Source organism: Cottoperca gobio, chromosome 4 (genome assembly GCF_900634415.1).
Source record: "Cottoperca gobio chromosome 4, fCotGob3.1, whole genome shotgun sequence".
Lineage (NCBI taxonomy): Eukaryota > Metazoa > Chordata > Actinopteri > Perciformes > Bovichtidae > Cottoperca > Cottoperca gobio.
The window spans coordinates 16,890,981-16,908,152 of record NC_041358.1 but is presented as its reverse complement, the minus strand read 5'-3'; the positions used below and the strand labels follow the sequence as shown (position 1 = coordinate 16,908,152).

The 17,172-nt window shown below is 41.1% G+C and overlaps 1 protein-coding gene across 1 annotated transcript in view; it reads right to left on the bottom strand.

Moving 5' to 3' along the window:
• Positions 1-17,172, bottom strand: part of ptprsa (protein tyrosine phosphatase receptor type Sa) — a 239,000-nt gene that overhangs the window by 76,826 nt on the left and 145,002 nt on the right. The window contains 1 exon segment of the mRNA XM_029429714.1: positions 14,728-14,916. Coding sequence (XP_029285574.1) covers positions 14,728-14,916 — 189 coding nt within the window.

Sequence of the window (17,172 nt, the reverse complement as noted above, 5' to 3'; positions counted from 1 at the left end):
CATGTTTTCCTCCATTCCTAGCTTTGTCTTTTGATTACGAAGAAGTTAATTGAAATTAATCTATTTCCATTGACGCCATTTATGATCTCTGCACCCATATAATATAATCACATTTCTTTCTCTTTTGGTGACCAGACAGTCAGTTTTAAAGCCTGATAATATTAGCATTTAAAGACAACAGACCTCTAAAAGGCTCCAAAATATCCAAACGAACCCTCTTTGATGTCCTATCTCGAGCAGCAGCACGCACAATGTGTGCACACAACACGCGACACCCTTTGAAAATCCTTCTCACTAGCATATGTCTCTTTCCTACCAATTCCTTTTGTCTTTTTTTACTTTTTTTACTCTGCACTGTGTTTTGCATAATAGCGCTCGGTATGCCTGCCAGCCTGTGGCGCACCACAACACAAGTGGCCATTGCCATTTTTTTGAAAAAAAAAAAAAAAAAAAGGAGGAAACACAAGGAATTAAATAAATGCTGAAAATTATCTTTCACAAGCACAAATAAAAAACCACGTACCCAGTCCGTTCACACAATGGCCGTTTACTGATACAGACTTGCTTAGTGAGTCCTCTACAGGGCCTAATAGCAAGTCTTTCCTGTCTTATCACAAACACAACTACCAAAGAAGTTTGTTTTGTCTGATTTCATTAGGAAACATGAAAAAACGTTCATGACAGTCGACTACTCAGCTTGCTAAGAGATGGCATTGTCAGTAAAACACAGGGCCCACAAAATATCTGCATTGTTTGACTAATCGTTTAAAAAATAAAAAAAAGCTTTACTTCGGGTACAGATATGACAAGTACAGCAGTACTAAAGTGGCATTGACTGCAGTTTTTATTGAACTACATTGTAAGAATTTAACTTTAACTGTGAGAGTGACCTGCAATTACCGAGTACTACTTAACTTTCTACTTAATCTTGCTGAAGGACACTTAAAAAGGACACACAAAAAGGATATTATGTGAGCTATTGTGGGTATTGAACCTGAGACCTCCACTTACAGGCCGCACCAACCATCCGTAAACCCCAGCAAGTACTCCCCCTGCTGAGTAATAATTCATCGTTTTCTGGGTCAGGAGAAAATATGGTGCCGTTTTTTTTTTTTATGTCTGTCTTATTTCATGATGCATGCCGCACCATTAGGATCTAAAAGAAGAAAAAGACAGTGGCTAGAGTTGAGGAAAATAAAGTCCCTGATAATAATGACCACTCTTCCATGTGGACCAATTAGTCTCCATCTCAGTCAAAGTGACCCCCCCCCCCCCCTTCCCCCGACTCACTAACATGCACAACCTCCAATTTCCACTGCTACCCACTCCTGACTGTCTTGCAAGCATGTGCCTTCATCCATTCGATAAAGAAGGCTGTAATGGGCAGTGGGTCTGGGACATTTGTCCCAGCCATGACAGCTGCCCTGGTTAACAGCGCTGCATGCCGCAGGTTGATCTGCTGAGGAGCGTTCAGGTGCCAAGGTGTGATAACAAAGAAGACTGCCTGGGCAGAGTTCAACAAATACATGTTTTTGAAGGCCACGGCATTCTTGTATCAAGGCCATTTAGAGCAGTTTAGAGTATATCACCAAATTAATGTTTCTTGCCATAATTTTTGGGAAACTGAGACGTTTCACTACTTTTAAACTATAACAGTTATTTGCAGGTTTTCAATGCCCTTTCTGTAGCAGTATACAAGCAGGAAATATATCAGAAAATATGAAAATAAAAGGGGGAGACACTGGGTGGAAAGAGAGAGTGGTGTTTATAAGAGGTACAGTGTGAAATAGAGAGACAGAACAAAACAATCAGAGAGGGGTGGGAGGAAGAGTTGAAGAGACAGACAAGCATAGAAAAACAGAAGGACAGATGAGGGGATAAAAGAAACGCAAGGAGGGGCAAGCATGGATGATTAATTTCAGAAAGTGCCTGAAGCCGTGGTCTACCCACCCCCGTCGTTGCTTTGTAGCAGCTTTGCTATGTGTACCCCCCCAGTCCCATTTGTGTAATTCAATTAGTATGCTCCAGCGGGCCTTGATTGATTTGTTTAGGCGATCAACAAAATGGCTGGCCAAGTCTCACTCTTTCTTTCCCTCCCTCTTGCTCCTTCCGCAGCCCACTCAGGCTTGCCGGTGGCACACTGTTCTTTTCATCATTTTATCTCTCATTTTCAGTTCATGTCTCTCATTAGTCTCTCATTCCTCATTGCCTCTCCTGTCGTTTCCTCGCTATCCTCTCATCCCAACACTGCTCACTAAAGCTCTTCTACAGTGCAATTAAAACCCCAATTTAGCACCTTACTGTATAAGTGGATACACACTCAAAATAATAACCTTTCCAGTACATGAATTAAACTCACTGTCGTGTGCAGAAGTGCGCCGGATGCAATACCTTAAGCTCATTTTATGAATTTAGGAGAATCTGTTACAATTATATTTCTACCAATAAATTACAACACATATTTAGATTCACTATTATAAAACAATTACAATTACATGTGTAGGCAATTGAAAAAATGTGTCCGGCCAAACCTGTCCCTGAACCTGTAGACAATGCAGCATGAAGTTGAAAACAGCAAGCAAACTGGAATTAACAAGTGTTGCATTACGTTTGTATTTTCACATCATATCGCATCATGTATAAACATGTATAAAAAATGCAGAAAGTTACAGATTTCTGTTGAGAATCTGCAGTTTTAAAAATCAAACAATAGCGAAGACAGCCAGCGTGGACACTCAGCAGCTAAGTATGTAAATGCCCTTATCTTTCCGTCTCCTTTTCCTTCTGTCCTGTCACCCGGGCACGCTCTGTCACCACCCCAAGGTCATTATACTGTGATCGCACCAGCATGGGGCCTCACGTGTGACGCCATTGTTGTCAGCACCCATCTGGTGGCTTGTAACGCTCCCATGAAATCAGTAATGAAGCAGGTAGGGAGTCCAGCAACCTTTCTACCTGTCGCTTACCTCTAGGCCAACACCTGAGTGGCTTTGTAGGGAAGCAAAATTAATGTAGATTTTACATTTTGGGAATAAGCTGTTACACGTGAAGCTGTGACGCTGCTTTCGCGTGACGCACATTGTGACTTCAGTTAGATCAACCAGTCTACTCTTTCTTCCTCCTATAAAGTCTTAATCTGAAATAATGCAGTATGTGTCCTAAAGTAATACTACATCAATATTTTCCTCTGTTCTGTTCTGGCTCTGTTCTCGGTCAGAGCGAAAAAGAAGTCAGCCGGTTGCAGAGCCTTTTCCTATCATGCCACTTTCCTCTGGAATAACCTCCGTGCTGACATCAGACAGTCTAACTCCATTTATGCCTTTAAATCCAAACTTAAAATTCATCTTTTTTTTTTTTTACTTCCAGTTAGTTGTTTTGCTTTTTGATTACTTCAGGCCTCGCACCACATCATCGTCTCAACTTTCTGAAAGCTAGTGCATCTTTCTCACCCTCTGTTTGGATGTTGTCCCACAAGAACATGAGCTGTTTGCCTCTCCCTCTATTTTCTCCCTCACTCTCTCCGATTGTCCCCCAACTTGTTCTCTCTTTTCAGTCAGGCATTTCTGTGCTGGACTATCAGCCATCCTAGTACCTATCTGTCTCCACTGGCTTATGGTGCCTTATTCCAGGAGATCTAGGCTCTCCTCTTGTCTCTCACTCTGTTGTGTGCATGTTGTCTCGTCTCTCTCCCTTTATGCGTTTGTTGCCTTTCCCCTATCTATGTGAATGGTGTGCTTTGACTCCTGTGTGATAAGGTGAAAACTCCCGAAAAAACAGTCAAGAGTCTAAGGATAGAGTTGTATTTTACAGATTTTAGATCCCCTTGAGGCACATTTGTCATTTGTGTTATTGGGCTATATATATATATATATATATATAAAATTGGGAGGGATGTAAAATGATTCAGCGGTAGGAAAAGTGACAAAACATATGTGGAGTTGAGGAGTCGAACTAAAGTACAGTAGATGAAGGTCTGCATTAGTGTGCACCGATGCAAACAAACCATTTGTATCCTTCTCAGACACCTAAATAAATTTGCATCTCTCTCTCTTCTATGCTATTCGTTTTCTCTCCAGTGTTTCCCCTAGGTTTACTGCTTTGGAGGGGTGCTCACCGTGCAACGGGGGCTGGGGCTGGATGAGGTCCGTGCGACGGGGGACGCATGTGTGCGTGCTTGGTGCGGTTTCTCTTTAGTTCTCTCTGCACGGTTTCCCCTCTCCTTTCTTCCGCTCTGTAGGTGTGTGCGCACGTGTGTGTGTGTGTCAGGTGCGAAGCCCCGCCCTTCGCAAAACGGAACGAAGGAGAGAATGTGAATGTGCAAAGTAGACAGTACAAACTGAAACGTGCACATAAATTAGATCAATAACGTAAGTGTTTAGTTTATTTAATAAAAGAGCACCTGTCAATGTGAAAAGTGAGTTGTGAATAAAAAGTATATTTATTTTTATATATATAAAAAAAAAAAAAGAACTTGAATTTCAGGCGCACAGGGCTCCATTGGCGGGGCGCAGCACCCCTCCAAGACAATGGTAGGGAAAAGCTCTCTATATAAACGCCATAACACTCCTCACGGCGAGCATGCAGTAACGTGGTGGAGAGAAATCATCTTTTTCAGGCCGCTGATCTTATTATGCAAATCCAGAGTTCATAAGTCATGCTTGATTTTGTTCGCTACAATATGATTTATTAGACCTTCTTATTCAAACAAAGCAGAGCCAGGAGGGCTGAGTTTGGCCATGTTTGTCATGATTGAGTGCGTTAAAGTAGTGAAGGGTCAGAATTTAGTCTAAAACCTCAGGTGTTCATGAATATGTTTGCAAACATGCTTCTGTTTGGAGATGTGTGTATGGCTTGTATGAAATGGTTGAGGATGGAGAACCTTAATCTTACTGTCGGAGCTCTGTCATCAAATCAATCACCCCCTTTGCAGCACCAAATTGTAAAAATCAAACTAAAAGCATTTATCTTGTCACCATGAATACAGGAATATACATGGCAAACTGAGATATTCACTTACCTGCTCAGCCTGTGGAAAATAAGCATTTTACAACAAACACACAAATCAACAATCACAGCGAAATAACTGGGAGAGAATGCTTCAGCAGCAAAGCCTGGTGGATAATTACAAATGGAAGTTAAATTGTATGGGGAAATGTAAATGGAGGAGAGGAAGAAGTATTTGACAACGCTGCTGTATAATTGATCGGAATCACACCGCTTTACCGCTCCGTTATTCCCTTTCCACCTTGATATCCTCCTGTTCATCCTCTGACAATATAAGAGCTGGTTTTGGTATGATAGAAATATATACATGTTGCCTTTTTTATAAGGGGGGGGCGCTGTCAGAGCTCTGTTGTGCTCCGTGCTTTCTGTGCTCCGTGCAACGGGTGGCGGGGGGGAGGGGCTGTCAGAGCTCTGTGCTTTCTGAGCTCCGTGCGACGGGGGGACAGGCGCAGGGGACGGGTGCTGTCAGAGCTCCGTGCTGTTGGACCAAAAGTCAGGGGCATCTAGGAGCACGATTAATCTGCGTTAATATTTTGAACGCGTTATTTTTTCTGCGATTAATTAATCGAAATTAAATTAAATTACGCATTAATTCGACAGCCCTAATATATATATATATATATATATATATATATATATATATATATATATATATATATAAATGGCGGCCATTGCATGCAGCAGCCTCGGTAGTTTTCCCTTTATACATTGCATTGTAACAGATAGGAATTTTTTTTAATCAAACAACATTTATGCCAGCTTTTTCCCCTGACATACCATGAGTATCTAATGCTAGGGCTCATGAAAGTAATGGGGGTGAATTAACATACAGAATGTGGAAGGACGAGAAGGATATCAAAGCAGAGAAGAAGAAGGAAGACATGTGGTTGCTAAGGTTCAAGTATTCAGTAGCCGTATCAACAAATAAGGCCACCATTGCCCACCCTACAACTTCCTATCACCCACCTTTCAGCCCCGTGTCTATGTCCAAACAATTTAAATGTCAGAGGCACAAAGCAAACAAACCACTGAGTAATAAAAGCTGACCATCCCTGCCCTCTGCTTTCAACCTTCTCAATCCTGTATCCTAACCAGCCGGCAACACAATTTGAATTGCTCGGTAGTTTCCTGACACTTATGATGTGGAGGAGATAGGAAGGCACACATACAGAACGCCCACAGAGGTGGAAGAACTACACATCAATGATGACATGGGGCATGAGACTGTGAAACACATATGATCACGCTCACAAAACAGTGTGTACAAAAAACACAAAGCCCAAACACAGATGACATATTAGTGTGAGTGGAAATAGAAAATATTGTCATTTTTGAAGAGGAAGAACCCACATGGTATTCCCACTGTTAAGTTAGATGGGTGTAGTTAGGAGCAGTTATGTCTGGTTTAATGTACGTTAAAGTCTTTTATTCCCTTTTTTTCTCTTTATTGTGTTAAACAGCTTACCTCGAATCGGGGTACTCTCTGGAGGAGACACAGAAACGAAGACACAACATCAGTTTAGTTCAAAGTTAATGTTAGTAATAGTTAGAGGAGTTATTTGGGTTGGAAGGTGGATCATTGGAATTAGATTATCAAACCATTAGGTAATCTCTTAAAGGGCTTTCAGAGATTTGTGATTTTTTTCAAAGACAAAAAGACAAAACAACACCTTTCATTGATGGTATCACAAAGGAATGGGGAGCTTTACAGTCTATGACTGGCACAATCCATTGCCTTAAGAGTTTTCTCTCTTTTTTTCCACTCCTTGTCTTAGACATATTAAGACAGGAAACACAATGCTTCACTGGCAGAGCTGAAGAAGGTCTTGGCATGCGTGTATCATGGCTGAAACTCAGGGGGGAAATGCAGAGCAAGAGAGGTTTGACTCTAGTGACAAAAGCCTTTTCCTAGCCAACAGACCTTGAACAAGAGGTCAGATATACAAATTAGGCACACCACTATTCTTTACCGGGTACCTACATTGGAGTCTCCACTGAACTAGAATTTCAGGCTGTACCTTCCGGCAACCGCATGTTATATCAAACAGATTGGAGTTCTTATTTATATTACAAGTCGTAAACCTGCTTAACTGTGATAGATAGACTCTTCACATCAAGCTTCATCCCTCCTCCCCGGACATTCAATCACCTGGCTCTTTCAATTGGTACATTTCTCTGAAAGTTGTATGTTTCCTTATTCTTTGTTTATTGTGAGTCTGTATTGTGTTACATGCTTGACTGCAAGCCAAATGTCCCATTAGGACAATAACATATTGAGCTTTTCCAGTCAGTGGCTGGTGGGCTTTTAAACGTAGCCCGAGTTGTTGCTGTGATGTAAAATACATCCCTTAAAGGCAGAGTTTTGGGTGTGGGTAGGGGAGCCAGCTTAACTTCAACCCCCTCTCTACCAAGCATTAAACTGACTTTCCCCTCTTGGCTTTTTTTCTTCATTTATTGTTTTCTAACACTCTTTCTTAAATCTTTCTTCTTTTCTTACTTTATCTGTTCCTCGATTCCTGTCTCTTTATCCCCATTTCTCTTTTGTGTGCCTCAGACTTTCCCACAGTTTCATCCCCTTTCCTTTCTCTTAGTCTCCCTCACTAAATCTAAGGATGACTCATGGCTATAACATACCCATGGCCATCTCTTGAGAGTTCCATCAGAGTGCCAAGCCTGAGTAGGTGCCTTACTTAGCATAGACGGCTTGCAGGCACAGAGCTGAGGGTCAAAGGTACGCACTGCCTGTTGAGCCTAACACTTTGGGCCTGGCCCTTGCATACAGCAACTAGCATCCTACCAACTAGCTGAACCAATGAAACAACAACCTTCAATCAATCCGGTAGTTTTCTGCTTCTTATCTGTGGCCGGTTCGAGGTTGCAATAGGCTGAATAAATTAGTCCAGAAATCCCTCTCCCCAGCAGCATATTTCAGCTCCTCCTGGCAGATCCTGAGGCCTTCCCAAGCCAGATGATACATAATCTATCCAAATGGTTCTGGGTCTACCCACTGGTCAACACCTTTAAAGGAAGACGCCCAGAAGGCAAGCTCCTCTCCAGTGGAACCAGCTTCCAGTTTGTGATCGGGAGGCAGACACCCTCTCCACATTTAAGAGCAGGCTAAAGACTTTCCTTTTTGATAAAGCTTATAGTTAGGGCTGGCTCAGGTTTGCCTTGGATCAGCCCCTAGTTATGCTTCTATAGGCTTAGACTCCCAGGGGACACCTCCCTGCTCTCCTCCTTCTCTTCCGCTCTCCTCCTTCTCCTCCTTCTCTTCCTCTCTCCTCCCCTCCCGCTCTCTTCTTCTCCCTCTCTATCTGTATGCATTATGTAAATGTATGTTACTAACACAGCATCCTGTGTGTCTGTGTCTTTCATGTGGCAGGTTGCCACTGATAAAGTTTACATCAGGATCAAGAATCGTGGCTGCGCCTGCTGCCCTGGTCCTGCTGCACACCTGGAAGCCTTTTTGACATTTTCCTGGATTCATCCATACTTTCTCTTTTTTCAACACAACATAATTTCTGTCAAATGTTGTATTTGTACTATGTTGTTTATCCTGAACACACAACATCTATTGCACGTCTGTCCGTCCTGGGAGAGGGATCCCTCATCAGTTGCTCTCCCTGAGGTTTCTTCCATTTTTCCCCCTTTAATTGTGGGATTTCTTTTACGAAGTTTTTCCTTGTGCGATGTGAGGGTCTAAGGACAGAGGGTGAGATAAATGTATAATTTGTGATATTGGGCTATATAAATAAATTTGATTCCCGAATCACCCCAACTAGCTTGCCTTTCAATGCGAAGGAGCAGCAGCTCTATTCTGAGCACCCTCCGCATCTCTGATCTCCTTACCCTATCTCTAATGGTGAGCCCATCTGCCCTACGCAGGAAACTCAGTTTAGCTGCTTCTGTCTGCGATTTCATTGTTCCCATCACTATTCAAAAGTCATGACCATTGAACTGCCTTGCCCTCAGTTCCCTCTTCACCACAGCGATTTGGTACAATTCAGATGCCATACCAATCCGCTTGTCTATCTCCTTAACAATGAACCTCACAGTTAAAATGTCCATATCCTGTACAGTACATTAAGGGGTGTGGGTGGCTGGGCCGTGGGATGACACTTCCAATACCTTCTGATCGGATTGTTGTTTCAGCTCTGCATACAAAGGCGTCTTTTGTGATACCAGCAGGTAGGAGGCAATTACGGAGTTTGATGTTCTGCCTGGTTTGCAATATACTTGGATGGTTTCATTCCCTTTCTTTATAGTTTCTGTACAATGTGTTGCACTGTGCTTACATATACATTGTCAATAATTGTATACCATTATAGACAAAGGATAGGATTTAAACAAAAACAGTTAAATATGGTGATATACTGTATGTTCAGACTCTGAACGTGTGCATGCATTCACTTTAATTACCCATACTGACTTCTACTGCAATTTAAAATGATCTAATTGTATAATTGTATTTATTATTACAAATTTTGACATTTTCTGATGAAAGTGGGAAATGTCTTTCCCACCCTAAATGGCACTAAATACATAGATTTGCCAAAGTAATAGTTTAAAGTCATTGAAAAACCAGGCAAAACAACATTTTAATCATTTCTGCAATAATTTTAGAGACCACATAATCATAGATAATCACAAGACAAAGGACAACAGGGCTCTGGGAAGGTTACATTGTTATAGAGTTAGAGTTTGATTAAAGGCTGCAGAAGCTGTCGGTTTATTTTGCTTTAGCTGTGGTGAAATTTTAGTTGGGGGTTAAGGGGTAACTAGTTAAAGGTTAGTTGAGGTTAAGGTCAAAGTTAGGTTGAGGTTAGGATAAGGTTAAGGTTAATAAAGCAGGTGTGTAAAGGAAAAGGCCATCACATTTGGACCTTTGAAATACTGTGTGACAAAAGAGGGACAGAAAAAAAAGAGGAAAGTAATAAGGAGGATGAGATGGAGGATAATAGATGGAGGTGTTTCAGTTCAAATAAAAAAATTAGAAGAAAATGAATGACATAGGTCTTTGGAACTTGTAATATTTGAATAATAAAGCAGCATGAAGAGATACAAAGAAAACTTAGCCAATGATTTGACCAGGCCGGCTGGGTCTGGAGAGGCCAGCCTGTATTAAATTACAATGGCAAATCCACCTGTACTACAGCCACACAACCTATTGGCCATAAGCTCCCCTTCTAAGCTTTGGTCAACCAGGGGCTGATCAGCTTAGGGTGACAATGACCTAAATATATCTCAACGGGCCTCTGACCTCCTCGCATTATCAAATGTGGCATTATTTGCTCCACAGAACACTCCAGCTGTTTTGTTAAACAACCATCTGAATATATTAAATTATTATTGAGGGATGTAGTCTGGCCAGAGGCAATCTGGCCAGAGATGTTGCCCATCTGCATGTGAGTCGGATGGGGTTTGCGTGATTGGCCAAGTGTCAAAGTCTGACCACCCTCCAGAGGGCGTCTGGCTGACCTTCTCACCAACACAGACACCTGTCAGGGATCTTTGTGGCGTCACAGCAGGTCTCAGGGAAAACCTGGCTGTTAGCACATCTGCAGAGCTCCTAGCCACTCCCTGCAGAGCAGCTTTGATGCCAACAAATGTGACCATTTTCTTGCACATTTTAGTTAAAGTGCCATAAAAATCTGCATGATTCACATTGGGATGTGCATACATCTGTGTGTGTGTAAGGGAGCCATCCAATGTCAGGTCCTGATTTTAAACCTTTGTATTAATAAGGACCTTAATCTTTATGCATATGCACTCCTCTCAATCCTCTCACTGCCTCTCTGGCCTCTGGTTAATCTGTTCTGGCTGACAAGGCCAGAGAGGGCCTGGGGTCTGCAGCCCCAGGGACTTCGGGAGAAATGTCAAGCTCCCTCCACATCTCTAGAGGAGCTCCTCAGGGGACCCTGACGCAAATATCACTTCCCCGCCAGCACAGCATGGGTCAGCCAAATAGGCAGCTATCTAACAAACAAGCGCTGTATGCTCTATCTTTGTGTATTCAAAACTATAGTTACATTATTGTTTTAGGTAGGTCAATCGGTCAAATCGGTACGAACTTATCAACATCAGATGGAGTTACGGTCACATGAGAAATTTGGGATATTGATTTGCAGGAGCTGGAGGCAAAGTATACTTTCAAACTCATGTTCCCCTCGGTTTTTACCACCGTCTCCGTTCGAGTGCATCTATCAAAATCCCCCATAGGGGCTTGAGAGTGGGCCTGAAGCAAAAGAGCAAACAGGTAGCTCCAAACAATTGTCAACAGCAATCTGATCAACAGAAGCATCTGAAAATACCCATTCAAAGCCTGCTGCAAGAACTGTTACCTTTGTTCTGTTTTTGGATTTCTATAAGTGAGACTCAAGATGGCTACTCAAAGTGCTGAGGACATGAGAAGATGGCAGTCTAGGGGGCTTGAGCATACAGGCCTTTTTATCATCAGCATAAATTATGCCTGGCTGCTGAATGAGCTTTCCACCAAAAAGGCTACAGAAAGAAGGCAAGCTCCCAGCGCTAACATTAGCTTACGAGAGCCTTGGTATTGGAAAAAGGGCAAGTCATTTCCTTTTCTGCCTTCCTACAAACACACATAGTTTGACCTGTAAGTAAAATATACCCAGCTTAAAGTGACTGGGTATATTTTTGCAAGTAGTTCAAAAAGTCAGGAGTATAAAATATGGCCAAATGTAACTATCACTTGAGCCCTCGCCCTGTAGCATGGGCAATAGAGCCTCAGCTAGAGATTTGTAAGCCAGTGGGGATGTGGGCCAATTTGGCAAGAAAAGAGAATGCTCACCTGAGAAAATATTTGGTCAAGACCAGAGGGTCAACCCAGCCCAAGTGTGAAATTGGAGGGTTCAGCCATACAGCGGCCCTGCAGAGACCTTCACCTGGAAAGAACTCAAGATTCTTTCAGCTCCTCTCAGTACTTGCTGCACTTTCCAAGTTTATTTTTGGACAGTGAAGCTGTTATTGTAAAAAACTGAAGTTTGATTGTTTACACCCGAGAATAAAACAACAGTGTATTTCTGGAGGAAAGTGTTTGCCAAAAAAAATACTGTAGGCTATGACTGCACAGGAATAATTGTCTTGGATTCAAGCAGAGTCCAATTATTTCCCCCAAAACCTGCTGTCTTGCAAAACAGCAGAGAGAAAGAACTTGATGTGACAGAAAGCATCAGCAATCTAACATTTGGATAAAATGGTCACGGAACAGACAACAGCTACTTCCACAGTAACCTTGCACAAGGTACTTATGACCTCAAAGAGTCCAGTAAAGTTGTTCAAATATAGTAAAGAGTAGAGTAGATGCATAAAAGTATTTACACAAAGCAGGTAGTTGCCTAAAAAGACTTGTTCAGCAGGTCTTTGCAATATAAATAAAAACTGTGCTGCTTAACGGTGGGCCATAATACCTAACCACCTTCGAAACTTGTGTTGCTGCTTGTCCTTTATTTGCCTCTCTAAGTTCCAGTGTGGGGAGGTGGAAGAGGATAAAGTTGGCATAAGGAGTGTGGGTGAAACAAAAGTAAACGTTTAGCATAAATAGAAACAGAACATAGGGAACAAGTGGCAAAAGAGGACAAGGGTGAGGGGAGAGCAGGGGATGCATGCATTTTGGAAAGTAGTTTAAATATGCCATCTGCTTCAAGGAGAGTGGGTGGGCTTTCTGGGCTTTGAAAGACACTTACCAAAGGCTTCTGAAAATGACAATGCAAGAGGAAAGTAAATAGAAAAAGGGAAGAACAACATACTTCATTTTAGGTTGAGGTTGAAAGTGACTGCCATGCAAGCATTTAAGGGACTACAGTTTAGTTGGGTCTTGTGTCCCACCTCATTTTAGTAGTTTTACCATGAGATACCATGGAAGGAAAAGTTACATTTCAAGTCATGTAATATATATTCTATTGGCAATTTATAATGCTTGTAAGAGACAGTTTTCGGAAAAAAAAATATTTATATAATTAACCCATTTTGGTGTTAATTGTAATAAAAAAATAAAAATATTTAGTTTTAGTTTTCAGTTGTTTTTAATTGGTTGGTTTATTTTATAGTTTTTTTCAGTTTTAACTTGTGTTATGGGTCACAGCCGAATGAAACGTGTTGAAGACTCTGCGATGTAAGACACATCTGAGTTTCAGACACAAATATAGACAACAGCAGTCTTAGTTAGACAGGACACACAAAGACAATTGACGAGATCATGAAACAGATAAAGACAGATGATACAGAGGTTAGACAATGGACAGGAAGCTGGATTCATTTGTCCATCATCCACAGAGGCTCAATACTCCCAAAGCCATGTTGACAAAGTTAACAGGTAACCCAATTTTTAAAGCAGATCTGGCCTTCCATATAATTAAATAAAACCTGAAACAATTATAGTGAGGTACAGGCTTACCAGCTGCCAAATGTTCTTAAAAACACCTACATCTCTAACATTAATCTAATTTGCTAAAATCTTGAATATTTTGAAGGGGAAAACGTTAAAGCTCTCTTCCAAAGAGTCCCTTGTGGAGGCTCTTTGTCCTCAAAATAAAGTCAAAATAACTGGGTGACAGCGTTCTCTAAAGTACCTAAGGAAGAGCAAGCATCCCCAGAGGAGTTCCTCGGGCCACTATGAACCAAGAAACAGCGTGTTCAGTAAGTTGCACATATTACCAGCGACAGAAAAAGTCAAACATTTTGTGATAGCAGCTTTTTCTTTGAAAACTTAAAAGTCAAATATCTACCGTAAAACTTTGCACCAAATATAAAACATTATCTAAAATAAAAGCATCTTAGGGAGCTGTGGACATGGCAAGACATAAATAATGAGATGACAAATTGATTATTTTGAGTGTACAGGTCATGGGGGCCACAACTGGGGCAGGGACTCAATGGCAATAGACTCTTTATTTAATGCTGTCTACACTGATTTACGTTTGCAGCAACAAATCAAATAGGAGTCATTGGATTTTTCGAATGGTAACAAATCATCGACCTAAAATATCTACCCCTTATTGCCCGAGGCCACTCCAGGGCTTGCACTTAATTAGCAATATAATTAGACTTTGCTTTACTGGGACTCTCAGTGGGCTTTAATCAATGGGAACAAGACAACATATCCACCACTGAGTTGTGTCAGTCGAACACAGACTTTGCTCTCATTGTCGACTATGACATACTTCTGGCTTGTTGTGAATCATTTGACCTCATTCAGTAATGTTACAGTCTTAAACTCAATTTGTTATTTTCAACACACTTTTTGGGCACTTGCCCTTTATACTATTTGTATGCTTCTCATGTTTTAATCTATGACATTTAGCTTGCCCCCATAATCTGATGTGTAAATGCTTTAAACATAGTAAACTCCAATTTGCTTTAGTTTTCAACACAACACAATTGCGTTCATCATTTGGGTAAATGTTACGTCTTAAATACAACAATTATTACATATATGGGAATTCTCAGAACCCTTATACTGCAACCCTACTCAGATCAGTTGGATAATTAACCTAAAGACAAGTGTTGCTGTAACTGATGTGTTTCCTTAACAAACAAGTATATGTGTTCACAAGCTGGGGGGGAAAAAGACTGAAGCCACATGAGCTGCAAAGCACAAAAAAACATGTTAACCATTGCCACAAGATCTCCTCTGAAATCGAAGAAGTGCTCCAGTTAGTAAGAAGGGAAAAGACAGAAACATTACGCTTTGGATTTCTGTACCTGATCGCAGCTGTTTGATTCGCCCATTACTTGCACTTGGGTCAATGGGCAGGAAGTCTTTGTACCAGGTGATTTCTGGGTCAGGGTTGCCACTGGCAGCACAGAGCATGGTGGCCGTTCGAGTTCGCTCCACCACTTTGAGTTGAGGGCCCATGTCAATGTTAGGGAAGCCTGGTGGGAGAAGGTCCTCTGTGAAAAAGAACAGGAAAAGAAGAGGCGTGAGTCTTCTGACTTGTACATCCAGCTTTTATGACTTAAAGAAAGTTTTTGTGAATGTGCAAAAATAAATAAATAATTATATACATTTCTTTTTCGGCTTTATCTACAAACTATTTTGCGACCCCCCCTGCAGACCCCCTGTTGAAGACCTAGTGTGTGATTTCTGTTTTTAGTAGGTATGCTATAGGATTGAAATGCTGTAGCAATAAGATACATTTGAGTGATTTTGTTTTTAATCAGCCTTTGAGAATTTTACATTTGATAAAAAGCAAGAATCTGCCAAATCTAATTATTAATTCCATATTAACATAATGGAAAACATAATACAGAATGGTAAGAGGGCGATCATGAAACTAAGACAACATTACTGTCAGAAGGTAAATGATTGCACTAAAATAGTATTATTTGTACTTTAGTGTATTACAATAATTATCCGTGAATTAATAAAGGGGTAATTAATATATTTATGGTAACATGGGAACTATCCCAATGTACTGTTATTTCATTGGGACATTGCCTATGTTATCATAAACCTTGAAATCAAACAGTCTCATCCCAAAATCCTATCAACAGTGTAAAATTAAACAGTCTAATGATGCATTTGTATTCAACATTTTCCTCTATCTCCAAAGACTTTCTAATCCCAATTTACCCCTTGACCAATGTGACAAATGCACTTTAGGAATGTGAGATTATAGCCAGCCATGTATAGTAGCCAGACAAATTAATAAACCAATTGAGGAGATAAGACTTGAATGAACATGCAAACTGCAATTCATTATGTATCTGGCTCTCCCAGAGGGCTGCACTGAGACATCGGAGAGGTTTAAGAACAAAGACGAAGCGGAAAGCAAGCATTGTGCTTTCTTTGACCTCCTCTTTCTCAGAAAATGACTACGTATTCTAATGGTTAGATAAACCATCCTGTAGCCCGATACTCACAGACGGCATTCCCACTATCAACTAGCTCAGGGGTCGGGAACCTTTTTGGCTGGGAGAGCCATAAAAGCAAAATATTTTTTTATGTATTTCCTTGAGAGCCATATATAAAAATATATAAATTTGAATGCAACTTTATGTGTGCATTTTTTAAGAATAACACGTCTCCGATTACTAATAGCGGTATCAGCGTTGCATTGAACATGTGCTCTTTTATTAAATAAACTAAACGCTTACGTTATTTATCTCATTTATGTGCACGTTTCAGTGTTTGCTGCACGGGTGTCAAACTCAAGGCAATTATATCCGGCCCGTGAGAAAATATCATATGTCTGTCATAAGTGGCCCGCCGGTTTTGGTAATTAAATCAATGCATGGCACAACCACGGGAAAAGACATTTGAGGAAGAATCTAAATGTGTGAATGAAATGAAAGTTTTTGGAAAGCAAAGGGAAAGACACCACAGATCTCTGGGACGAAAGTGGCGATGTGAGCTGGACTGTTTGTGCGACATAAAGAAGCATCTCACTGTTAAACCTGCAGCTTCAGGGCCGTGTGATCACGGACATGTATGATGCAGTGAGAGCTTTCTAAGCCGAGCTTTCTGTGGGAGACTCTGATGCAGAAGGAAACTTTGGTCACTGCGTGTTTCCAAACACTGACAAACCATCTCCACCGCGCATTCTGCTCATAAACTGAGCGCATTTGCCGACTTTGCAGCTCAGAAATTTTAATTGAACTGCTCAGCAATCCGTTTGCAGTTGACTTAAATATGTTCCATATCTTTTTGCACTTTATCCAATATGTGTATCCTGTTCAATACATGTGGACCGTGTTTGGCCCTCCCTGTGATTGAGTTTGACACCCCCGGTCTACTGCTTGCTTTGTGCAGTTTCTCCTCTGCTCGGTTTCGCTTAGGGCGTGGCTCGGCCCCCTACGCACACACGTGTGAACGCACCTTCACCTACAGCCAGAGACAGAGCGGAGGAAAGGAGAGGGGAGAACTAAAAACAAATTCGCTGCTAAATGTTTTTACTTTAAAATGACACAATATAATTATTTATTACTTGTTAATCATGTTAAAAAATGTTAAACGAGCCATATTGCATTATCGAAAGAGCCATAGGTTCCCGACCCCTGAACTAGCTTGTCCATTAAGAACTATGTATCTTAATCAAATGCCTTAAAGTAGAAGACTGACTCTCTGCACATATTCCAAGTATAACAAGTAGTAAATGAATGGCTTTAAATGCAAATAGAAGGTGACAATAGAGTGAAAAGTAATAC